This window comes from Aphelocoma coerulescens, chromosome 11 (assembly GCF_041296385.1).
Source record: "Aphelocoma coerulescens isolate FSJ_1873_10779 chromosome 11, UR_Acoe_1.0, whole genome shotgun sequence".
NCBI lineage: Eukaryota > Metazoa > Chordata > Aves > Passeriformes > Corvidae > Aphelocoma > Aphelocoma coerulescens.
This window is the reverse complement of record NC_091025.1, coordinates 930,041-953,666: the sequence shown is the minus strand read 5'-3', so window position 1 is coordinate 953,666 and position 23,626 is coordinate 930,041. Positions and strand designations below refer to the sequence as shown.

The following is a 23,626-nucleotide window of genomic DNA, read 5'->3' as shown; positions in this document are numbered from 1 at the left end:
GGGGCTCTACCCATGGAGGTTGGGCTGCCCTGGCCATGGGGAGCGGTGGCAGGTGAGCTCCAGGGTGGCAGCGACCCCCAGGAGGTGGAGCAGCTGCACCTGAGCTGGTCACAATTTGTGCTGTGATTTCAGCTGCCATCCTTCCCGACTGCTTGTCCCCTCCTTTTCTGGAGGCCACAGCTGTCCTGGGAGCACCTTCCTCATCTGCCTCTGTGCAAGGCTTGGAGCCAGGCACGAGGCACCAGTGAGGGTCCCCACCATGGTGCAGGACCTGGGGCTGGTGTGGGATCTGCAGGGGTGGATGAAACAATCTGGCATCCACGGTGGCGAGCAGATGTCTGGCCGTGAGCGGCCAGGGCCATTCCTCGGCACGTAGAGTGACCACCTGTGAACAAAGCAAGGTGGTGTCACCCAGGTGACTCCTCCATGGGTCTCTGCCACCAGCAGGTGTGTGCCAAGACTGGGGGCAGGTCTGAGCAGGCAGCATGAAGCTCCAGGCACTGCCCTGAGCAGAGGCATGGAACTGTATCCTGGCCCTTCCCAGGGGACACCAGTGGCTGTGTTGGGAGGAAGCAGCAGAAGACCAGGGCAAAAAGACAGGAGTGGGGTTTTCCATGTGATGTCTGCCACCTCCCACATTCCCTTCCCTTGCAGGACGCACCGACATGTGGCCGGAGCAGCCCGGGGAAACACGGGGAGTGGAGAGCAAAGTCCCAGTGCCAGGAGCCGGCACCGGCAGCAGGCCAAGAGCTCACAGCACACCAGCACAGCCACCAGCATGGCCAATGGCACGGCCACCAGCATGGCCAATGGCATAGCCACCGGTGCGGCCACCAGCACGGCCAATGGCACGGCCACCGGCATGGCCAATGGCGTGGCCAACGGCACAGGTGACTCTGCGCTTGTGGGAGGTGGGGGCAGAGCTCGGGGCTGTTACTCATTTAGAAAATGAATCGCTGCTGAGATAATGCATCTTGTAGTGCCCGGGAATTTTGTCCCTGTGGAGTGATTGATTTTTATTGATTTTACTTCTGATAAGCCAGGCAGCTCTGCAGAGCGCACTGGGAGGATCTGTGCTGCCTGCCAGGAATGATTTCTGTGACTCCACTCTGGAGTCACCAGCTCCAGGTGTTTAAAGGATACTGGGGGAGCAATATCACCGATATCACAGTGAGGAGGACAGTTGTCACCACTGAGTGGATTTTTTTCAGGGTTCAGCTGCATTTCCCATCAGTCTTCAGTGAAAATGTTCTGAGCTCTGAAGTGGGGAGGAGCAGCTGCCTGTCAAGCACGAGACAAGGCACAAACCCACCTCTCATACAGGGCTGGTTCTTACACCATGGGGTATTTTTGGAAAGATTTCTCTTGTCATTTCTTGGATTTGTCCACAAAGCCATAAATCCCTTGTGGAGCAGGACTGAGACCTGCTGAGTGCCTGACTGTGAAGTCACACGTGGCTGATCTGTTTTTCTTCTCTGGCTCTCATGGAGCATCTTCTGCTCCTCTGCACTGCATTTGCTTTTGTGGGAGATGAAGGAGAGGGAGAGCACTTCATTTTGGATAGAAGGAAATGTACTGTTCAGCCCAGAAGGAGTTTGGTGTTTTCTGACATTTCATTGGGAAAGCCTGGAGCAATGCAATTTCAATTTTTCCAAAGCCCATTTTTGTCAAAGCCCAGCCCCTCCCAGGCTCCTTGCTCTGTGGACACTCCCTCAGGCTGGGGTCGGGGATTTTGATCTCAAGTACAACTTGGCTCCTTGGCTTTGGTGTATTTAAAGCACTTTTTACTGGCCCAGCCACAGCCTCCCCAGTGGCTTTATGACTGTGCCGTCCTTGTTGCTGTTTTACCACCCTCCATGCCTCCCGCAGGTCCTGTCAGCAGTGGCTTGGGATGGGGAGAAGAGTGTTTTGTGTGGCTGGGATTAGTGCTGGACACCCTGGAATGCCTAGAAAGCAACCTCTTCTCCCTCACTGTGGCACATTGTGGTGACACTGCCATGTTTTTCAAGCAGGCTGTTGCAAGAACTCCCCATTACATTTGTCACTCACAGCTGTAATTTCAGCTGACAATAAAAGGAGATTATTCCCAGGCGTTTTCCCTGTAGCCACATTGTTCAGCCCTTGCTATGTTCCCCCTGGAGCCCTTCTTTATCAGGTGGACTTTGGATCAGCTTTTCCCTGCTTTGTCCAGGACTGAGATCAAACTGACCATGGTGCATTCACCTGGGTCCTGCTGCAGGTTCCCTTTGAAGCTTCTCACAATGTGACTGAAGCTTCTAAAATGGCCTTTTCCCAGGCTTGCTGGAGATGAAGGGCAGTCAGAGACCTCCTCAGCTGGGTCCTGCTGGACTCTGATGGAAGTTGTTGCTAACCTGGAAATCTTCCTTGCCTGCAGCTTTTGCCTGGGGGCACCTGCAGCTGCTGCTGTGTTCCAGGATCCCTCTGGTGCTGGAGGATTTGTCCTGCCACCCTCCAGCTGCCAAGCAGAGTGTCCTGAGCACTCTCTCTTCCACAGAGCATCTGTAGCTCTTCAGTCTCCCTTCCATGAGGGTTTCTACTGCTTTTTCCTACAATGCTTCTAAATATTTGGGCTTCCCTTACAGTTTTTATGTTTCTCAGCTCTAACTCATGGAAATCTGTCTGCATCCCTCACTCCCTTTTTTGTGGGTTGTTTATAAAGCTTTTGCTTTGCCACTCCAGCCAGGATGTCTTGTAGCAAAGGTTCTCCTCAGCTGGGCTGCCAGGTCTCAGGGTTTTGGCTATCTAATAAATATTCCTCAAACAAATTCCCTTTCAACTTTTTTTCTCTGCAAAAAACTCAGCAGTTTTTTTTTGTAGTTTTCCTTTGCTCTGTCTCTTCCCCTTCCCAAAAGTTCCGTGGAATCCAGCAATGTTTAGCTCTTTCCAGTGCTGTTGACTTGCAGAGCCTGGGTTTCACTCTGCCTCAGGGGAGATGCTGTACCCACTGTTTCGGAGCTCCCCCTCATTCCCCGAGTTCCCTTCCGGGGTGCAGGTTGTTTCCAGTGGCAGAGGAGACACTGAGCCCAAATGCAAAGAACCTTCTGCTTTTGTCTCAGGATGGAGGCGATGGCAGTGGTGCCCAGTGGGGTCTGGGTGAAGCAGGTGCTGCCTTTGCTGCAGGCTGGGAGCACTTAGAGCACTGTGCTTGGGTTGTGACCCACCACGTGCTCTGCTTCCCGGGAAGATCAGCTGGCCTTGGCCCCCTCCCTGGTGCTGACCTCCTGCCCTCTGCCTTTCCAGTGAACGGGGACGCCGTGGGTGCCGTGGACATGGATGAGGACAGGCCGGCAGCTGGTGCCAGCGTTCCGACCCCGGCGGCATCCGGCACGGCCGACGGCTCTGCTGCTCCTGCCCTTCCTGCCCTCAGCAGCTCCGGAGAGGCTGAGGAGGCGGCCTCAGGCCCCAGTGCCCCCCCAGCCCGGGCAGCTGTGCTCGCCCTGGATGCTCTGCCCCCCGGGTAAGCTCTGCCTGTGGCCCTCAGGGAGCGGGGATGGGAACCAGCTGGGGCACTGCTGGGTGCTGGGATGAGAGGCTGTTCAAGGGAGGGGAAGTGCTGCCCCAGGAGCTGGTGGAGATGCTGGTGCTGAGTGGAACGAGGAGGGCCTGGGGCAGGTGCTGGGGATCCTGTGCTCCTTGTCCTGCCTGTCTGCCCAGGATGCTCTGGGCTGAGGTCTGGCCTGTGCCTGCTGGGTGTATGGGGCAGTAAACAGTGGGTGGCATCTCTGTGCCAAGCAGCATCTGTGCCTGGGGAGCAGCAGAGCCCTCTGCTCTCAGCGGGCTGCTCAAGGGATCAGTCAGAGGAAAACACCCAGGAGAGTGAGCGTGGATTTTCAGGGAGCTCCACTGAGCAGGAGGGCACAGGCATGCTCCGGGGACACCACAGAGGCATTGGCCATGGCTGGGGGCAGGGGGCAGGGCCCTCGAGTAGTGGTGCTCATTCTCCCTGGTGTGGATGCTGTTCATCCTCCTCCTCCTCCACAGGACATCGGGAACAGGCTGGAGAGGAGTGGGGGCTGCTGGCTCGGGCTGTGGGGGTGGCAGTCGGGGTCTGGGCTCAGCCCCCAGTGTGCTGCAGCTGCGCCATTCTCCCCTTGTGTCAGACCCCTAGAATTCTGGGCAGGGGGTGAAATGGCCTGTGTTTGGGATGAAGGGAGCTGTTTATTTTGCTTTGGCTGAGGCGATGCCTGGAAGGTCAGGGCCCCGCTCGCGTGTCAGTCACAGGTAATTAGGGTTAACGGCTCACTGTGCCTTTATGCGGGTGTGTGAGGGTTTCTGTTCTCCTGGCCTGGGCGCTTCCTGTTTCCAGGCAGCTGGAAAAGTCCAGTGCTCTCAAAAAGGCCTTTATTCCAGCCAGAGCTTATGCCTCTTTCTGTTCCTACCAGGTAGACTGAAGGTCTCCTTTTCCCCACCTGGGGCTGGAAACAGGCTGTTGTTTCTGTGCTGGGGCAGGGAAGCCTGCAGATACCTCAGGATTCTGGAGGCTCGGGAGGCTGCAGGCGCTGCTTTCTAAGACACCAGGCTGGATTTACCTGGCCCAGGCAGGTGGAAAGGTGGCTGTGTCCTCTGTGTCCATCTCTCTGTGGAGCTCACACACCAGAGAATCGGGTGTGTCAGAGCAGGGAGGAGGATAAAGGTGTTTTCTTTGGGAGATGGATGGAGAGGAACACTGAAGGGGGAGTAAGGCATTCTCCATGCTGAGCTGGAATTTGGATCTCTGGAGACACCTTTGGTTAGCACCTTCTGTGCTGGCTGTGGGATCTGTAGGGGGAAAGAGGGCAGCACGAGCTGCATTTGTGCTGTGCTGTGCTGGCCTGGGCGGGGGGAGACCAGAGATCAGGGGCTTCCCAGGTGAAGGAGAGCGGAGAGTTGAATCCTGTGAGGTCTCCATGGTGTGAACCCTGCCAGAGAGCTGCCAGAGCTGGTCCTGGGCTAATGGGGATTTGCTGAACTGGATTGCACAGTGCTGTGTCCCTGGGGTGGTGTAAATGAGCTTCTGGAGTTCTCTTGAGCCCTGATCCAGGGAGGCTGGTTTTTGGCGGGCTCACCTCACCACGGAATTTTCTGACTGGTGGTTTGGGGCCCATCTTGGGAGATGGGGATGCAGGATAGCCCCTTGCTGGGATGGCTGTGAGAGCACTGCAGGGCCCGTGGGGATGGCTCCTGCTCTGCCACTCCAGGAACAGCATCCCCCTGCAGAGCTGCCAGACACGTTCCTCCTGAGCCCTGCCCCATTCTCCAAGTGTCTCCTTCCTTCCCTGGAAGTGTGGGGAGCACTCCCTTCAGCCTCTGGAGGGTGGTCCCAGCCGCCCTGCTCATTCTGGGCTGTAACAGACGGTTGGGTTCATGTGGGGATCCCAAGTGATTTGCTGTGCTCAGATCTCCGTGTCTCAACATCTGCACCAGGTGTGGTGGCTCAAAGGCATCCCTCACACAACTGGGAGTCTGTCCTAGGGGCTAGAGAGGGCTGGAAGGAGTTCTGAGTAATTCCAGCCCCGACAGTGCCCAAAAGCTCCTTCACATCCTCTGGGCAGAGTGTTCCCCTGTGGAGCTGGGAGCGTGTGTGGCGCCGGAGCCGCGGCCACAGCGCCCAAGGCCTTGGGGTCCCAGCTCTCATGCTGGGGTTTCTGAGCAGATCGATAGTGAAGGGAGGGGAGGGGGCTGCTGGCTCCTGCATCTGGATCCTATCAGGGATGATCCCGTGTGGGGACAGGCGGCTGGAGCAGGGGGCGTGCGTGCTGTCTTGCCCGCACAAAGAGGTGCTTTATGCTGCCTGGCAGAACCCATGGGGCTGTGGTTTCTTACGTAAGGAGGGCGTTTTGTTTGGACTGCAGGGTTGCCTCAGCTCTGCCACTTCCCTCTGCCTGTGGCTCCCTGCATCCATGGCCATTGTGAGCCTGTGGGCAGCTGGAGGAGAGCTGGCAGGGACCGGCATGTTGGGTGCTTTGTGGTTGCAGTGTGGTGCATGTGAGGAGAGCTCCCACCATCCAGTGCTCCCAAAACATGGATCTCCCATGCTGGGGGCTGTGTGGAGCTGGGCAAGGTGGTCTGAGCACGGACGGGTTGTCCCCAGTGTCCCCATCTGTGTGTGTCAGCAGTAACCGTGGTTCATCACCTCCGGCGGTGACTGGCAGGGAGAGCCAGCCCTCGGCAGATTCACTCCTCACATCACCCAGGAGCTGCTGGGGAGGAGTTTGTGAGCTCATCAGTATTTTTACAGGGGGTGAGGTGGGGGCAGGGGGACATCAAGCAGTAGCTGCCACCACCAGCAGCTCTCCCCAATCCTGCATGTCTCTTTTCAGTCATGAGTGCACCCAGAGGGATCCAGAAACCTGGAGTAATTCTCATAATGGGAATTCTGGTCTCTATAGCCACAGGAATGGTACCTTCCAAGTCCTCAGAGCTGTATGGATCAGAGAATCTGTTGTTAATGAGACTGGAGGACCTGTCCAGGGCAATTCCACTGCCCTGAAGGTGCCTGGGCACCTTCTGCCATCCATCTCATGGGGTAGACATCCTTCTGTCTTAGGACACCCCAGCTGTGCTGATTTTCTCTAGCGATTTCACTCTTTTTTTACCTGTCCTGGTGCTTTTATGCTCATGAAGCACCAAGTTCATGGTTTGTGACCAGGAAACTGGGCAGTATCAGGCTTGGCAGCCCCTCACCCTTATGGTGTAGGGGCACAGCAGATGCTGCCTCAGACTCTCCCTCAGGGATACCCACTGTTGTCCCTGACCTGGTCCAGGGAGGAGAAAGGTCCAGTGCTGCTGACTAGAAGCAACATGTGCAGGTGTTGCATGGGCTCCACAGAGGCTGCGATGCAGCTGAGCTGTGTCACAGCAGGTGTGTGGCCATGGTGAGCTCACCGATGGCATTGCTGTCCTTGGAGCTGTGGGGCTGAGCTGGAACAAGCCCGGGCTGTGGGGCACCAGCACTTGGAGCAGCTCCATCCCCAGGGCTGCCTTCTCCCTGCCAGCCTGGGCTGGCTCCCTTGCTGTCACACAGAAGCTGGTGTATTAATTTCCTAGAGCTTTTTATGGTGATTAATTGAGACAGAAGATTGAATGGGGGGAGAGGCCTGTGGGAGCAGAAGTGTGGCAGGAGAACACTTTATCTGTCAGCAGCTGCTGCCTCGCCTCCTCTGCTGAAGGATAAAAGCTGACGAGAAAGCACAGGCTCCACAGAGCTTTTACCTTTGCCAGGGTGAATTCATGAATGAATTCACACAAAGAATGGTTCCAGTGTGGCCCTGTAAAGCCAGGCTCGCTGTCACCCAGGCTGTCCTCAGGGCCACCCCAGCCCGAGTGCTGTGGCCACACGTGTGTTTAAGCCGTAGCTGTCAGCAGCAAGCCCAGGGCTGCCAGGGAGAGAACCCAGCCCCAGCCCAAACTCAAACACTCCCCTTTGAAGATGTATTAGGACAAACCAAACAAAAACATGAGAAACACAGGACATAAAACTGACTCTGTGTGAAATCTTATGCCGACCTTTCTGGGGGAAATTAGGAATTTATGTTCCAGGTTATGCCTGTTCAGGAAGCAGAGTGCTGCAGCCCCCCTCCCAGAGTCTCCATCTAGGAGGCCCAGCAGCTGCCGTGCAGACCTGTCCAGTAAAGGTTGGAATGCCAAGGATGTGAGGGGCTGGGCTCCCTGATCCACCAGGGGCAGCTCTCTGGATGTTCTTGGTACCAGCAAGTATCACCTGCCTCATGATTTTTTTTCTTGCAGGTGGGAACAGCGCGAGCTGCCGAATGGTAGAGTCTACTATGTAGACCACAACAACAAGACCACGACGTGGGAGAGACCCCTTCCTCCTGGGTAAGGGGCTCGGGGGCTCCAGGCCTGGCCTCTGTCGGAGGTCGGCTGTCTTGGAGGGATGCTCATGGCATCCTGGTGGGAGCTCTGCTGGTGTCCCAGAATCCTGTCAGGCTTCGTGTGCCCTTGCAGGAGCTACTTGACGAGTTACTTGTCCTCTGTATTTCGTTTTGGTGGGTCCTTGTCCAAAAGAGCCCCTTTAGGTGTGAAACCAGTGGTTATGCTGGAGCTGGGCACGGAGCCCTTGTGTCAGAGGGTGCCAGTCCGCAGGACCCACCAAGCTGCGTGAGACACACAGTGACAACTTCCTTGGGTGCTTGCAGGTGGGAGAAGCGTGTGGATCCTCGAGGCAGGTATTACTACGTGGACCACAACACCCGGACCACCACGTGGCAGCGCCCCACGGCCGAGTACGTCAGGAACTACGAGCAGTGGCAGTCGCAGCGCAACCAGCTCCAAGGGGCCATGCAGCAGTTCAGCCAAAGGTTCTTGTACCAGGTGAGAGCCGGGTGTGGTGCTGGCGGGGGTCTCACCTGGCTGTCCCGCTGGTCTCGCCGGGGCCTGCCTGGGAGCCACGGAGCGTGGGAAGGCGCTTGCTGGGCTGTGTGGGGTCTGTGCGAGCTCAGAGCAGTGTCTGGATGGGAGCCCACAAACTCCTCAGCTGCCTGCAGAGGCCGTGGGGGAGTGACTTGCTTTTTATAAACCAGCTTGCACGGCCCTGAAGAGTGGTGGGAGGTGTCCTCAGCTGCCTGTGCCCAAGGTCTCTCCAGTGCCAGTGGCACACATTCTCCTGTGACTCCCATCAGACAAGCCTTGCTGCAGACCTATGGGGCTGCAGAACCTATTGTTGGAGCTGAGGGAGCAGTGGGAGCCTGGTGTGTAGCAGGACAGGAGGCTCTGGGCCTGAGCTCGTCCCTCCCTGGGTCTCTGTTGGGCTGAGGACAGCGTGGCTGGGTCCTGGATGCAGCAGGAGCTGCAGGCCCAGGGTACAAGTGCAGAGGGTTGCAGGAGCCAGGGACCAGAGGGTGCAAGGAACAAGCTGGACTTGGCCAGTTCCCTCCTGCTTCCTCTGCTGCTTCCCCTCGTTCCTGGTTTGGGCTGAGTATTTGCATTTCCTTGCTCAGGGAATGGTCTCAACCATTCTGTTTCTGGGCAGGGACCATGCTTGTCCCGGCCACACCTTTGCTGTGGATCTGGACCCAGCTGTGGGAGTGAGCACCTCTGCTGACCTGAGCAGTGCTGGTAGCCATGGGCTGCAGGGAGAGCAGTGCTTGGGAAAGGGCCAGGCTGGAGCGGTTCTGCCACCCGGAGCAGCGATCTGGCCCGTGCAGTGGTGAAACTGCACTTGTGCCAGAGGCAGGTGAACAGGTGTGGAGGGAAGGTGGGCAGCCTAGAGGAACCAGCTTCTCATTGACTTTTATCTCCTCAGAGAAAGCCAGGAGTCCCAGCTGGGACTGGAGTGAGCTCAGGGCTGCATCGAGGAGCTCGGCTGCTCTCTGGGCAGGGGAGTAGGCAGTGCAAAGTCCATTCTATGTGGAACACAACCAGGGCCGCTCCCGGGGCTCAGCCCCTCTCCTTCCCCTGCCTGTCCCTCCCTGGGTGTCTCTCCAACCCTTCCAAGCCTCACAGGGGTGCTGGACCGCCACGACCGCGCTGCCCCACGTGCCGTTCACCAGAGCCCAGTGGAAGGGCACTGGGAGGGGCTCCCCTGGGAGGGGGCTCCCAGCGGGGCTCCGGGCCCATCCCTCACTCCCCGCCAGCGCCAGCCTTGGAGCCGCTCCAGTGCCGTGCGACTCACCCTGGCCGCGCTCTGCCGAGGGAGGGACTCGAGCTCCAAATTTAGCCTGATGAAACGATTGTACTTTTTGTTTCAAGCTCTGCTGCCAGCGGTGATGGCTGCTGCTCTGCCTCCTGCCCCACAGGGGCTTTCTGCTTGACTTGCCCCTGCCTCCAGCATCCCTCTGCCCTCCTTGCTGGAGGGGACGGTGGGGGGGTGACGAGCAGTGGGGCAGAGCCTGGGAAAGGCAGAGTTTGGGGGGCTTGGGTGAAGCTAGGGACCGCTCTCCCAGCAGATGCCCTGGTGCTGCATCCCTTGTGTGAAGGGTCTCTGGCACAGGGGCCAGGTTGTTCCCAGGGGCTGTGGGGAGCTGCAGGAGCTGCCTGGAGCCCTGCCCTGGTAGCTTCAATTAGCTATGTTTAGGTGCCAGTGAGGTGGTACCTCTGGACGAGACTCGGCTGCGTGTCTGGGCAGCCTGTCCTGGTGGGGAGGGAGCGGACGCTGCCCCAGGTCCGAGCTGTGCTGGCCATGCCAGTCCTGGCGCAGAGGGCGGGTACAAGAGATGAAGCTCGGAGGGGCACGGACTGTGCCAGGCCATCCCCGGGGTGCTGGGCTGTCATGAGCTGTACCCACCCAGGTTTCGGTGCCTCTCGGGGGTGGGGGGCCCTGGCGCCCCGAGGGCCGGGGCTGCCCCTGGCTCCGGGCAGGAGGGCCGGGTCTGGCTGCGGGTGGCATGCCCTGACCCAGGCTGACTCGGGTCCGTCCTGGCTCGGGGAGCTGGGACACAGCCCCCTCCAGCAGCTGGGCTTTCACCTTTTGGGTAACGATTCGTTTCTTATTTAACCATTAAAAGCGCTTCCAGGTCCCCTCCTGCTCTGGGCCCCGGAGACCTTCCATCCCCAGGGAGCGCAGCGGGGCTGGGGCGGGGGTTTGCACCCACCGGCGCGGGACAGCGGCCCGTGCCCCCCGTGCTGGGCCAGCCCGGCTCGGGAGAAAGGGGCTTTGTGCGGTGCGGCGGGGGCGGGGGCCGGGGCCGGGCCGCCCGGGCTGAATGCGGGCTCAGTGCAGCGCATCCCGCACCGGCCCTGCCCGGGAGGAGGGGGCCGCCATCCCGCCAGGAAGCGCGGGGCGTGGACAGCGCTTGTGGGAATGATTTCATTGGAAAGGCCTGCGATATTTTTTCCCCTCTTGTGTGTGGTTCTTGGAGGAGGCTGGAGGTGTATGTGGAGGGGACGCCGGCGCAGCCGAGCAGCCGCGCACGTCCGGAGCCCTCCGGGCCGTCCCGCTGCCCTCGGCCGGCACAGCCCCTTGCCCCTGCCCCTGCCCCTGCCCGCCGCCCCTTGGTTGCCCCAGCCCCTGCTTAGGCTGAGCTTTTGGGCTTTTTTCTTTTTTTTGCGTTTCTTTTTTTTTTTTTTTTTTTTTTTGCGTTTCTTTTTTTAACTCCCCTTGAGTGCAAGTTTTTTTTAGTTCCCTGGGAGCTGTGGGCCAAGGAGAGGCGAGTGGAAGCGGGGCTGGCCGGCACACCTCTATGTTCTGCTCCTCCCAGCCATCCCGGCTCTGGGGTTTATTCCGTGTTTTTGCTCTCTCTGTTGTCTGTAGTCCTCCGGAGCCCCGTCCGACAATGATCCTCTGGGGCCCCTTCCTCCTGGCTGGGGTAAGTACTCTGCTGCCTCACCTGCTCCTGCATGGCCCCCAGGGGACACTCCTGTCACCGGCAGCAGGACCCTGCCCATCCCGCGGGGAAGCACCGTGCTGCCAGCGCCTCAGTCGCTCCCATCCCTGGCGTTACTGGGAAGGGTGGCCGTGGAGCCAGCACTCCCTGTGCTCGGCTGCACGTGGGGCTGAGTCTGCCTGTGACTAGCACGATCTCTGATGTGAAATTCAACTTTTTTTCCCCCCTTTTTCCCTTTTTGCTGGAGGAGTTCCCAGCCTCTCTCAGCTGCTGAATGCAGAAATGCCTGTGATTGTTCTTTGGATGGGGGAAGATGCTGGGAATCCAAGTCCTTGCTTGTCCCCAGACCCCTCCTCTGCCGAGCAGGGATCTGTCCTGCTGCTGTGCTGCCTCCAGGATGCTCTGCCTGGGTCTGTAGCAGGGCTGGGAGCTGGCAGGAGCAGGGCTGGTCGTCCCCACATGGCCCAAGCATTGTGTGCCGGGACATTCTGAAAAGTCCCTGTGTCACCCCCAGGACAGAGAGATCCCCTCCATGGGCCAAAGCATTCCTGGAGAGGGCAGGCTGGGACGCTCGTGGGTGCAGCTGGGCTGTGCCGTGCCAGGGAGAGCAGGACAGGGGTTAAAATTGTGGAAGCTTGGAGCAGGACAGAGGGGCTCAGGCTGCTCAGGGAGTCCACAGGGCAGTGTCTTGATGGGGGCAGTGGTGGAGCCCTTGCTGGGTGTCCCACCTCCCATCAGCAAGGAGAAGGGACCCATCCCCAGTGCCAGCTGGGCAGGCTGGGGAGGCGCAGCTCTGCGTGGGGCTGAGCACCCTGGGGTGGGGGTCCCCAGGATGGATGGGATCCCCGGGGTGGATGCAGTCCTGGCCATCATTTGGGGGCTGCTGCCCACAGTCCAGGAGTGAGATGGAGCGAGGGGCTGGCACTGGCCAGAAGGGTGACAGGGAGGTGACAAGGTGCAGGGCTGAGCATGTGGGAGTGATGCAGCACACGGAGGACGAGGAGGAGGTGCGGGGCACCCACGGTGCCGGGGAGGCAGGGGTGTGTGTAGGGGTGGCTGGTGTGTGTGGTGGGGCTGTTTTGTGCCTGTGTGCAGCACAAGGAGGGGGTGTGTGTTCACACATGTGTGCACTGGAGCAAGGCCATGCAGGGAGTTTGGAAAGCACCTGTGGATCCATGTGGAGGGAGGGACGCTGCTGTGTGTCCCAGGAGGGGGGGTGTGTGTGCCACGAGGGTGTGTGGCTGTGCACAGCCCCCGTGCTGGCCTGGCAGCTCATTGGCAGCGCTGGCCTTGCCCTGGCACCTCCCGCACACTGACGCTGCTGGGCTGAGGCAGCTTGGGCACGTGGAAAGAATGTGGGGTTTATCCTGTCTTTTCCAAAGGAGCCAGGGAGATGGAATGGGGCAGCTGACAAACTTCTATGAGCTGGGAAGGGGAGGTCTGTTCCCAGGACTCCAGCTAACACTTCCTCTCCCTTTTCTCCTAGAGAAGAGACAGGACAATGGCCGAGTGTATTACGTGAACCACAACACCCGGACCACGCAGTGGGAAGACCCTCGCACGCAGGGGTAGGCAGCCGTGGGGGAAGCAGGGTTTGGGAAGGTGCTGTTCTCCAGGGACCTGCCTTGGCTGAGGACCTTTTGCTGGCCTGCAATGAGGCCATGCATCCCACAAATAGAGAGTGAAGCTCCGACAGTGCTGTGGCTGTGGCCGGAGTGCTGCCCAGGCAGGGCTCCTCTTGCAGAGTGCGCGCAGTCGCTCGCCAGTCCCATGCCATGGATCCTTCCTTTTGCCTGGCACGGAGCTGTAGTTCAAGGGGGACTGCCTGAAGGGCCCGTCTGGTGAGCCCTTCCTTGCCAGCAGGATGATCCAGGAGCCGCCGCTCCCTCCGGGCTGGGAGATGAAGTACACGAACGAGAGCGTGCGGTACTTCGTGGACCACAACACCCGCACCACCACCTTCAAGGACCCGCGCCCGGGCTTCGAGTCTGGGTAAGCCCCGAGCAGCGGGTCTGGGGGCTCGCGTGGGCTCTGACAGAGGAGAGCTGCACCCAGTGACCCTCATCCCACCTGGGTGGCGATGGGGGCTGCTCGGGGCCGGGGGTGTGACCGAGGCCCTGCTGCTTTGGCAGGAGCAAGCACGGCGGCTCCCCAGGTGCGTATGACCGGAGCTTTCGCTGGAAGTACCACCAGTTCCGCTTCCTCTGCCATGTGAGTAGAGCGGCTGTGGGCGGCTGCGTGGGTGCCCTGAGCCCTGTGGGCAGGTGTGGGTGAGGAGGGCTGTGCCAGCCTCACACAGCCCCGTGCCTCTGCCCTGCCTGCAGTCGAACGCACTGCCCAGCCATGTGAAGATCAGCGTGTCCCGGCAGACGCTCTTCGAGGACTCCTTCCAGCAGGTAGGGAGGTGCCGGGGCCACAGAGCCAGGCAGGAGTGGAGCTGGCCCTCAGGAGTGGAGCTGGCCCCGACCGCGGTGACACTTCCCTGCTCGTCCCCAGATCATGAACATGAAGCCGTACGACCTGCGGCGCCGGCTGTACATCATCATGCGAGGGGAGGAGGGCCTGGACTACGGTGGCATTGCCAGGTGAGCACGGCGTGCCGGGCCACGGAGTCGTGCCCTGCCTGTGCCCTTTGTCCCGTGGGCAGCGCAGGCACGAGGCGGCTGCACTCAGGACTCCCAGTCCTTCAGCAGAGGAGTTCAGGGGTGTTCAAATGGGAAACTGGGTTTTAGGAGTGGTGGAACGCCCTGAAAGCACTGCCAGGCATGTCCCTGGCAGTGACAGCACAGGGGACCCAGCTGGGGCTCCCCTGCTACCCCCAGTGTGGGGGTGATGGGCTGAGTGGCATCATCTCCCTGCAGCCGACAGGCCCTGGTGTTCCCAGACAGTCAACGTATGCCAGGGCAGACAGGGTGTGATGTGGTTGCTGCGGCCCTGCTGCTGCCCCAGTATGGTGTTGCCACAGGGTATGGGCTGTGGCTTGGCTTGAGGGGGTCCTGTGTGCCTGTGAGCCCCCTCTGGCTCCCCTGGGCCATCTCCTTGGAGCTGGGTTGGTGTGTCCCTGCCCGCTGCCACCCCATGCTCACCTGCTGCCCTTCGTGGGGCTGCTACCCTGGCTCCTGCTCCTGCTCCACCTCTCTCTGTGTCCTGCCAGTGGTTTTACCCTATGGTAGGTTACGTCATGCTGTTCTACCACAGGGTAGAACCACGGACGGGATGCCGGGGCTGCCTCCACATCCGAGGATTCCTGTCTGCCTGCACGGCCGGGGGAGCAAAGCCAGGATGGTGCTGTCCTGAGCTTGGCGTGGGGCTCCTGGGGCAGCGTGTGCAGAGGGATTGGGTGCACTGGGGTGTGTATGTGTTGGACAGCCAAGCTGGGACTGAGTGTGTGGCACCTGACGGGGTTCCTGATGCTCTGAGTGGGGCCTGCGGCAAGCTGGCATCTCCAGAAACACCTCACAAACCCCACAGGGCACCTCGGGGAGGGGGACACCCTCGCCCAGTCACACCAGTGCCCAGCACCTGCCTGGCACCCTGAGGAGGTGGGCACCCAGTTGGTGCAGGGACACACAGTGTCCCCTCCCTGAGCTGCTTGTCACCGCGTTCCCCTTGTCTCATCCAGGGAGTGGTTCTTCCTCCTGTCCCACGAGGTGCTCAACCCCATGTACTGCCTCTTCGAGTATGCGGGCAAGAACAACTACTGCCTGCAGATCAACCCCGCCTCCTCCATCAACCCCGACCACCTCACCTACTTCCGCTTCATCGGCCGCTTCATCGCCATGGTGAGAGCCTGGGGGATGGCCCGGGGTGGTCAGCAGGGCGAGGGGCAGCTCCATGTGCCACAGCTGTGCTGGGCTCGGCACTGCTGCCCTCCGTGAGCCCCTTCTTGCCCATGTGTGGGTCCATGGGAGATGGCCCTGCAAGGGGGTGCTGTGGGGTGATGCATTTTAAATCCAGGGAATGGCTGTGGGGCCAGAGGAGACTTGGTTTCCCAGGAGTTGTGGCGGGGATGGATGGCTCCAGGTCTTTGGCTGTCACCCCAGGTGCTGTCGGGTCTGCAGCTCCAGGGACTATTTTTAGTCCCAGCAGTGTGAGATTTTCCAGCTGCCCAAGCTCTGGAGCAGCTCCTCCTGTTTGTCTGGGATTCCTTAAGGCCAATGTGCCCCGGGCTGGCAGGGGGGCTGCCAGGGCTCCCCGGGCCCAGGGAAGGGTCCCTGGCCCGCAGCCCTGCGGGGTGTGCGTGGAGGCGGCTCCGGCCCCGCTGTCCTGCCCTGCCCTGCCCCGCCTCGCAGGATACCAATAAAACCCCAGACTATTACTCACCGCTGGGCTGTTCTAGACAAGCGTCTGCATTATTTTTGGCTGCCTTTGCCTCGGGGCTCCTGGAAGCCAGGGATTGAGGGAAGCCACAGCACAGCTCTGTTTAAACAAGTGCTCTTAATAGAGCTGTGAGGGGAGAGGGAGACGCAGTGGAATTTGTGGTGGGGAGGGAGAGGGGCTGCAGCCCACCCGCCCTGGGCAGTGCTGTTGGGGCAGCCCACCCTTTCCCACCGTGTGTGCCAGCCAGGAGCAAGTGCCACAGCTCAGGAACCCGGCAATGAGTTCCTTCTGCCCCATCAGTGCCCCAGGGTGGAGCATTTTCTCGCCCCAGGGCTGTGTCCTGGGGTCCCCCATGACCTGGTGTCCCCTCCCTGCCACAGGCTCTGTACCACGGGAAGTTCATCGATACTGGCTTCACGCTGCCCTTCTACAAACGGATGCTGAACAAGCGCCCGACGCTGAAGGACCTGGAGTCCATCGACCCCGAGTTCTACAACTCCATCGTCTGGACCAAGTGAGTGCCCTGCGCTCCTCCGGTCGCGCTGTGGGCGGGCAGAGCTCTCCCCACAGCCCCTCACTGCTGCTGGGTGCCTCCATCAGGAATCACATCCCAGTGTCCCCCACAGGGAGAACAGCTTGGAGGAGTGCGGCCTGGAGCTGTACTTCATCCAGGACATGGAGATCCTGGGCAAGGTGACCACCCACGAGCTGAAGGAGGGTGGTGAGAGCATCCGTGTGACGGAGGAGAACAAGGAGGAGTACATCATGTGAGTGGCTGTCCCAAGGGTCCTGTCAGGCACCCGCCCCCAGCGGCTGCAGGGGTGGGACCGTGGGGCTTGGGACGTGGCCGCTTCCCTGGGCTACGTGGCCTGTGACAAGCCCGGGCTGGCGCGGCTGGCCGAGCTCTGCTGCAGTCTGGATTGCTGCGGGCTGGGAAGTTGCCAGTACTTTCAGGAAAAAGGAGAGGGGAGAGAGGCTGAGGCTGCTCTCCCATCCCATGGCTGTTGCCCCTGCCTGCCTGGGGGCTGCTAGGGCCAGCTCAGCTCCAGCCCAGCTCCAGCCAGGGGACGTGCTTTGTACCCCTGGAGCTCCTAAGGCCACTGTGCTATGCTTGGGGCTGAATGCTGCTCATGGGTTTGGAGGCAGAGACAGAAATCCACCAGTGGGAACTGAGGGGAGCCCTGGTGCTTTGAGGGAGCCCCTCTCTCCTTCCCCACACTCCCGGGGCCCTCCCTGCTTGTGGGAGGGATCCTGGGGTTTCCCCGTGCTGGGCCAGCGGTGCTGGCTCTGTGCCGACCCCGTCTGCCTCCGCAGGCTGCTGACGGACTGGAGGTTCACACGGGGCGTGGAGGAACAGACCAAGGCGTTCCTGGACGGCTTCAACGAGGTGGTGCCACTCGAGTGGCTGCGCTACTTCGACGAGAAGGAGCTGGAGGTGAGCTGGCACCTGGGGTGGGGGCGTGGATGTGAACGGGCACCTGGTGACCCTGCTCATGCTCTGTGCCCATCGGCTCTGCTGACGAGGGTACGGCCCCGGGTGTTTGCTCTGTGGGTGGCTCATTGGGTCCATTGGCAAGAGAACATCTCGCTGGATGGGAGGAATTCATCCCAGATGCCTCAGTGCTGGTGCCTGGGCCAGCTGAAGGCTGGCACTGGAGGAGTCGGTGCTCGGAGCGCGGGCACGGGGCCCCGTCTGTCCCCTGCTGAGTGTTCCTCTGTCCCCAGCTGATGCTGTGTGGGATGCAGGAGATTGACATGAACGACTGGCAGAAAAATACCATCTACAGGCACTACACCAAGAACAGCAAACAGATCCAGTGGTTCTGGCAGGTCAGTCTGAGCCCAGCTGAGGGCGTGGGGTGGCACGAGCCATCCTGTGGGATGGGACCAGGATCCCATTCACCTGCTGCGTTCCTGCTGCAGGTGGTTAAGGAGATGGACAACGAGAAGAGGATCCGGCTGCTGCAGTTTGTGACGGGGACCTGCCGCCTGCCCGTCGGGGGCTTTGCTGAGCTCATCGGTGTGTCCTGGGGAGCCAGTGGGGGTGGCACCTTCCTGTCCCTGTCCCCACACAGAGCACATGCAGCACGTGAGCAGGAAAGCAGCTGCGAGGTCTGAGCACAGGGGTCCCATCTGGTGTTGTGCCATTTCCAGACACGTTCTTTGGCTGTGACCACCCTGCCAGGGTTAACTTTGTTGGGCTGGTTGGTGATCTCAATCTGAATGAGATTGGATTTCTGATTGAATTTTGATTCTTGTGTGACAAAGCCTCTTTTTCAGAAAACCACAGTGTGGTTCCACTCATTCTTTAATTTGCTGCTTTTTGGGGCCTGTACCGGCCTTTCCCTGACTTTCCTGGTATTCATGTCAAGCCAACCAGCTTGCTTAACCCCTTCAGTTGTTCTTGCTAGCATATTAGCTTTTTCCGCCCCCTGGAACCTCTCCAGCGTTCCCAATCTGTTAAAAAGCCAGTGACTCAGTCTTCCCGTGCCAGGTCCTTTAAAACTCTTGGATGGACTCGCACAATCCTGAGGGTTTACAGATCAATAAGTTTTAGCACTGGCTATGGAACCATCATGCTCAGAGATCGTGCTCTTGCCCCTCAGTGCTGTGAACCTGCATTTTGCTTTCTCCTTTGTTTTTTGAACATCTTCTCTGCAAACAGGCAGAAATTGTTTCTGTGGGTTTACCCCCTGTGTGTCCCTGGGATTGTAAACCCATGATGGTGGATCTCAGTGTGTGTGGGAGGGGTTTCTTTTTCAGCTCCTGGTCGTGTAATGAGCTTTGCTGTGCTTGTCATTAACAGGCAGCAACGGGCCCCAGAAATTCTGCATCGATAAAGTTGGCAAAGAGACGTGGCTGCCACGGAGCCACACGTGGTAAGTCACTGCCCCTCGGCCTGGCCGGAGTGCGCGAGGGCACAGGGAACGCTGCGGGGCTGCACGGGGCTCTCCATCCCATGGGATGCTCTTCCTGGCCATGTCTCAGCCTCCGCTCTCTCCCCCAGCTTCAACCGCCTGGATCTCCCTCCCTACAAGAGCTACGAACAGCTGAAGGAGAAGCTGCTTTACGCCATCGAGGAGACGGAAGGGTTTGGACAGGAGTGATGGAGCTGTGGGGCATTCCCGGAGTGCTGCTGGCCGGTGCCCAGGGCCCTCCCTGGGATGTGCACAGGCCCCTATGGACACTGTGGCTCTTGCTCCCAGGCAAGGCCTGCACTGACACGGCCCTGGGGGAACAGGGCTTTGCTTCCCTCCCTAAGGAAATCTGAGGTGTGATGGAGAGGAGGACACAAGGGCTTGGCTCGCGAGGGCTGGCGCAGAGGGGCTGGGGGGCAGCACAGGGGGCACTGGGGCTTCTCGGCCCCCCTCACAGACACAGACAGGTGTTTGGTAGGGGCTCTTCCCCCTCCTGTTTTCTGCCTTTTGATGGCATTTTGGTAGTGGCAGGTGAGGGGGAAAATGGCTCTGACTGATTTCTGGGCCCCATCCTGCACCCAGCATCCAGCAACAATGACAAGGACCCCCAAGATGATGCTTCTGAAGGGCTCTTGTGCACCGTCTGCGTGCCAGGACAGCCCCTTCCCCAGCCAGACCCGCAGCTGCTGGAGCCAGAGCCTGGCTGAGCGTGTCCTGATTTGCAACCCGTGGCCCCTGGGCAGCTGTATTTAAGTGATGTGGTTTCTGCTCGGAGCTGGTGCTCCACAGCAGCCCTGGGGGCTCAGGGCATTGCCGGGGCCCTGCCGGCCTTCGCTCAGAGCCTGGGTCCTGCCCACACTCCTGTGTTCCCTCTGCTGCCGGCCGGGCTGCGGAGAGGGCAACATCACCTGGATGTCACTCCTGCCCTTCCCTTTGTGTGCGGGCAACAGACCCGGCCTGTCCGTGTGTCCGGGGGCCTGTGGAGACGGGACCCTGCAACGGCTCCGGGCTGGGAAGCGGCCGGGTCGGCACGGCCCTGCCTGCCCCGCGCGGCTTCGTGTGCAATAAACGACAAAGCAGCTGCCGAGGTGTGCCTGTGTCCTGGATCCCTGCGAGTCCCAGGTCTGTGCCTGTCCTGGGTCAGCATTTCCCCTGGGCCCGGGTATGGCTCCCAGGTGGGGTCTGTGCAGTGCTCAGGCTCCAGGACCATGACAGCAGCCGGAGCTCAGCACTGGGATCACAAATCCCGTGGATTTTGTCCCTGCCCGCTCTGTGTCAGCGGTGATGGTCCCAGTGCCTCCCCGGGCTCACAGCCTCCTGCTGCCCTGAGAGCTGCTTGGCCCCGACCAGGGGTGACAGGGCCACCAGCGCTGTCCCCAGGGAGGGGCTGGGGCCTTGCTGGTACAGAGCTGTGACAGCAGTGACAACATCTCAGCTGTGCCACACCCCTAGGGACTGGGGCACAGAGCCAGTTAAACACAGGGATGGCTGCGGTGCACGAAATTGGCTGATGGTAATGGATTAGCCCTGGAAAATGGGAATACGTTCACCGAGAGCAGAATGTGTGTGAGCTGAGGCCTCAACACCCCCCAAGACACACTGAGGGAAGGAAAAGTGATATTGAAGTATAATCAAATCAAAAGCCTCCGCATGGCTCCCCCAACCCTGCCTGTGTGAGGAGGAGCAGTGCTGAGCACAACACACAAGACCCCAGCACCAGGGATTTAGTTTACAAGATTTTTAATTTACAAATAAAAAAACTACACCTTTTACTTTTTCTCCTTTTTCTCCTCTTTCTTGCCATCACTCTTCTCTTTGTCCTTCTCCTTCTCATCTTTCCTCTCCTTTTTACTTTCTTCTTTTTCCTGTCCTTCCTTCTTCTCTGCGTCCCTGTTGGCAATCTTGTTGTTGATGAGGTTGTGCAGGGCCACGACGGAGCGGATGAGCGAGGCCAGGTACACCACCACCATCTGGTCGTTGGTCTTCAGGTAAAAGGCCTTGACAAACTCCTGCAGGTTCACATCTGGGAGCAGGTTGAAGACATCCTGGAGGTGGTAGATGATCTGGTGGTTGATGGGGAGTTTGCCCAGGGCTACTTTCTCTAGGTAGCTCCTGATGTCCAGAAGCTTGGAGTTCAGTCCCTTCAAGCCATGGACTTGGTTTGTGATCCGCTGGGACAGAGTGCCCACCGTTGTGTCCTTGATGTCCCTGAAATGCAGAGAGAACTGGGATCAGAACCTCACCCTGCTGGGCACTGTCCCTTGGGACCTTTCCAGCTTAGAGCTGTGTGATGATGGGATCCAGTGCTCCCGGGGTTTATGCCATGAGCTCAGCACGCTCCTTGGGCAGTGGCACCGGGAATGCCGCTGGGAGCGCGGGCAGGGCCCGGGACAGCTCCCCCCTCACCTCAGCAGATGCTCCACACCCACTTCCTCGGCCTCCTCCGCGCCGATCTCGCTCGTCACGTGCTCAAAAGTCTTGGAGGTTGGGGTGCCATCCTGAAGGGACACACAAACAGGGGATTTTAGCCAGGGCATGAGGGATTGCACCGATGAAACCAGAAAAGCAGCCCTACGCAGGCCACAAGGGCTGTGAGAGGAACGGCTCTAGTTGGGATGTCCTTGATTTAATCACCGTATCACCGACTGCCCCAGCAATCTCTCCTGCTCTGGGTAACTTCCCATTTCTGCATTTTGCTGGTGTGTACCCAGCAGGGAGCAATGGAAATTCTCACTAAATATCACAATTATTTCTCTCTTCCCTGATCCAACCTTGTTGCATTTTGGGAGAGCAGCTCCTGCTCTGTAGTGAAGGTCTCAGAAAGGCAAAAAGATCTAGTATTTCATACACATCCATAATTAAAGTGCAACAATTACAGTGACTCACTGCTGGGTGTTTGTCTGCATGGGGCACAGTGAGGCGTGAGTTGCTCAGGGCAGGCCCACAATGACGGGGCACACCTGGGAGCACCTGCAGCCAGTGACACCCACAAGTGACAGCCTCCAAGTGCTCCCAGCCGTGACTGTGACACTTCACACGGTCAACACTCACATCATGGACCTCCTCCACTGAGATGTAGGCTTCTGTGGGCAGCCCCAGGTCCTTCGGCTTCACGTCAATGATCACCAGCACCTCGGGAAGAAAGAAAACATGCAGAAAACTGGATTTTGGTCAAAGAGTAGGAAGAAATACCCGAGCCAGCTCTTCCCTCCTCAGCACCAGCACGAGGCTGCTCAGAGGGGTAACTGCAGGCACTGAGACAATGATTCAGAAAACTCCTGATCCCAGTTCCTCAATCACTTTACAGCCACCATACTGTGTCACCAGCAAAAAAGGTGGGGTCAAGGCTTCCCCCATGCCCCTTTTAGGGAAAGAGAGAGAACAACCCCGAAGGCCAAACTTACAGAGTTGGGGCAGTATCTCTTCATCAGTTCATTGATGGCGATGTCATTCTTGTGCAGCTTCGGGCCCGTGTGGTACCACCCCACGATTCTTTCTCTGGCTGAGCAAAAGCAGAAAGGATTTGGAATCAGAACCGTGGGGAGGCCCCAGCAGAGAGACCCGGGCAGAGACTGGGTAGGCACATCAAGGGTGAGAGTCTGATCCATGTGGAGGAGAGGGAAATGGATTACAAGGCCATGGCTTGAGCAGTGACCACGCTCACTCGTCACCGTTACTGACCCACAACCTTCCTGCTGGTCCCTTCACTGCGTATTTAACGGCTTCTGTCAATTGTGTTGCTCTCAGGGTCTGACAGCCTGCACCTCTGGCATCTCGAGATGCAAGTCCCATCCCTGAAGTGTTCAAAACCGCGTGGATGGGGGACATGGTTAGTGGAGAACACGCTGGTGGTGCTGGTTGATGGTTGGACTCCATGATCTTACAGGTCTTTTCCAACCTTAAGGATTCTGTGATTAATAGAAATTCCCTTTTCCACAGCCCTGAAAGTTTTTGGGAGTGTACCCCTGACTGTCAGAAGATCTCAACTCACCATTGACCTTCTTAAACATTCCATACATGTTCTCCAGATAGTCATGGTCCAGGAACCACACAGTATCATCCTTGTCATCCTCATCAAAAGGTACTGGGAATAGAACAAAACACCAGTGTTTAAGAATTCAACTTCCTGAATTAAAATGTTCATTGAAACGCTCTGGGTTTGGGTATTTTTGGCTGCTAAAGGAGAGTGAGGTTTACTTGGGGGTGTCGACAGCAGTTTGCATTTGTTGTTGGATATGGGGTGATTTGTACATGGATGGATCAGGATGTCTTCCAAAACCCCAACACAATCCATCCACTAAATAATTCAGTGGGTTTGGAGAAGGGCAGGCCACCTGAACTCACCTGCAAAACTGTTGGACACATCCAGGATCTTCTTTTGCCAGGAGCCCAGCAGCACTCCGACCACTCGCTTCTGATTTCCCACTTTTCCTATTCTGAAAGGAAAAACGACTGTCAGTCCCTTTCGCAGGCGGGAGGGAGGGAGCAGGGACCCCCCCTCTCGTGGCGGGGGTGACACAGCGGGGGTGGAAGAGGGGTAGTGACTGTGTTATAGTGACTGTGTTATCACAAATTGTGTTCGCAGCCACGAAAGGGCGTTCTGGAGCCCTCGGAACCAAAGCCTGTCCCGGGGAGGCCGGGGACCCGACCCCGACACCGCCTGCGAGCAGGGACCGATCCCACTGTCACCCACCGTGGGCTCGGGCACCTCCTGGGATTTAGGGCTTTATTTCTGGCTCTAAAACCGCTCCGCACCGGCGGGAGGGAGCGGAATTAGGCCCAAATTACCCAGGGTGCCGGAGGGACAGGGTCCCCTCCCGGCGCCGGGGCCCTCCCGCTCCGCCAGGTCCCCTCCCGGCCCCGGGCTCCTTCAGGGCCCTGCTCCCGGCCCGGCCCGGCCGTGACTCAGCGCCGCGGCGCCGCTCCCGCCCGGCCGCACCTGTTGAAGTGATCGACGACGCTGAGCAGCACCAGCGGGTGCACGACCACCCTGTCCACGGCCAGCTCCGGCATGGCGCCCGCCCTGCCCGGCCCGGCCCGGCCCCGCTCGCTCCGACCGCCCGCGCCCGCACCAGGCCCGACCGGCCCCAGCCCTCAGCCCGCCCC

General features: G+C 59.2%; 2 protein-coding genes across 2 annotated transcripts in view; one reads left to right on the top strand and one right to left on the bottom strand.

The window, feature by feature from the left end:
• Window positions 1-20,297, top strand: part of WWP2 (WW domain containing E3 ubiquitin protein ligase 2) — a 33,114-nt gene extending 12,817 nt beyond the window's left edge. Inside the window, exons 7-24 of the mRNA XM_069027319.1 lie at window positions 655-890; window positions 3,262-3,478; window positions 7,747-7,836; window positions 8,157-8,331; window positions 11,210-11,264; window positions 12,769-12,850; window positions 13,146-13,274; window positions 13,415-13,493; window positions 13,607-13,678; window positions 13,779-13,867; window positions 14,905-15,064; window positions 15,983-16,116; window positions 16,229-16,369; window positions 16,917-17,037; window positions 17,328-17,432; window positions 17,526-17,622; window positions 18,409-18,481; window positions 18,610-20,297. Coding sequence (XP_068883420.1) covers window positions 655-890; window positions 3,262-3,478; window positions 7,747-7,836; window positions 8,157-8,331; window positions 11,210-11,264; window positions 12,769-12,850; window positions 13,146-13,274; window positions 13,415-13,493; window positions 13,607-13,678; window positions 13,779-13,867; window positions 14,905-15,064; window positions 15,983-16,116; window positions 16,229-16,369; window positions 16,917-17,037; window positions 17,328-17,432; window positions 17,526-17,622; window positions 18,409-18,481; window positions 18,610-18,709 — 2,155 coding nt within the window. The 3' untranslated portion in view covers window positions 18,710-20,297. The remainder of the gene's footprint in view (window positions 1-654; window positions 891-3,261; window positions 3,479-7,746; window positions 7,837-8,156; window positions 8,332-11,209; window positions 11,265-12,768; window positions 12,851-13,145; window positions 13,275-13,414; window positions 13,494-13,606; window positions 13,679-13,778; window positions 13,868-14,904; window positions 15,065-15,982; window positions 16,117-16,228; window positions 16,370-16,916; window positions 17,038-17,327; window positions 17,433-17,525; window positions 17,623-18,408; window positions 18,482-18,609) is intronic.
• Window positions 20,244-23,590, bottom strand: PSMD7 (proteasome 26S subunit, non-ATPase 7). Its single transcript, XM_069027321.1, has 7 exons — window positions 23,460-23,590; window positions 22,865-22,956; window positions 22,512-22,604; window positions 21,925-22,022; window positions 21,572-21,652; window positions 20,927-21,018; window positions 20,244-20,728 (listed from the first exon to the last, which is right to left on the bottom strand). Exons 1-7 carry the CDS (start codon window positions 23,531-23,533, stop codon window positions 20,290-20,292), a joined length of 969 nt encoding a protein of 322 aa, XP_068883422.1. The 5' UTR covers window positions 23,534-23,590; the 3' UTR covers window positions 20,244-20,289.
• Between the last annotated feature and the right edge of the window lie 36 nt (window positions 23,591-23,626).

Coding starts and splice junctions, on each gene's coding strand:
- PSMD7 (XM_069027321.1), bottom strand. CDS start 23,533: ATGCCGGAGCTGGCCGTGGACAGGGTGGTCGTGCACCCGCTGGTGCTG. Junction 22,957..23,459: donor GTCGTCGATCACTTCAACAG/GTGCGGCCGGGC, acceptor TTTTCCTTTCAG/AATAGGAAAAGTGGGAAATC. Junction 20,729..20,926: donor GGTGTGGAGCATCTGCTGAG/GTGAGGGGGGAG, acceptor TCTGCATTTCAG/GGACATCAAGGACACAACGG.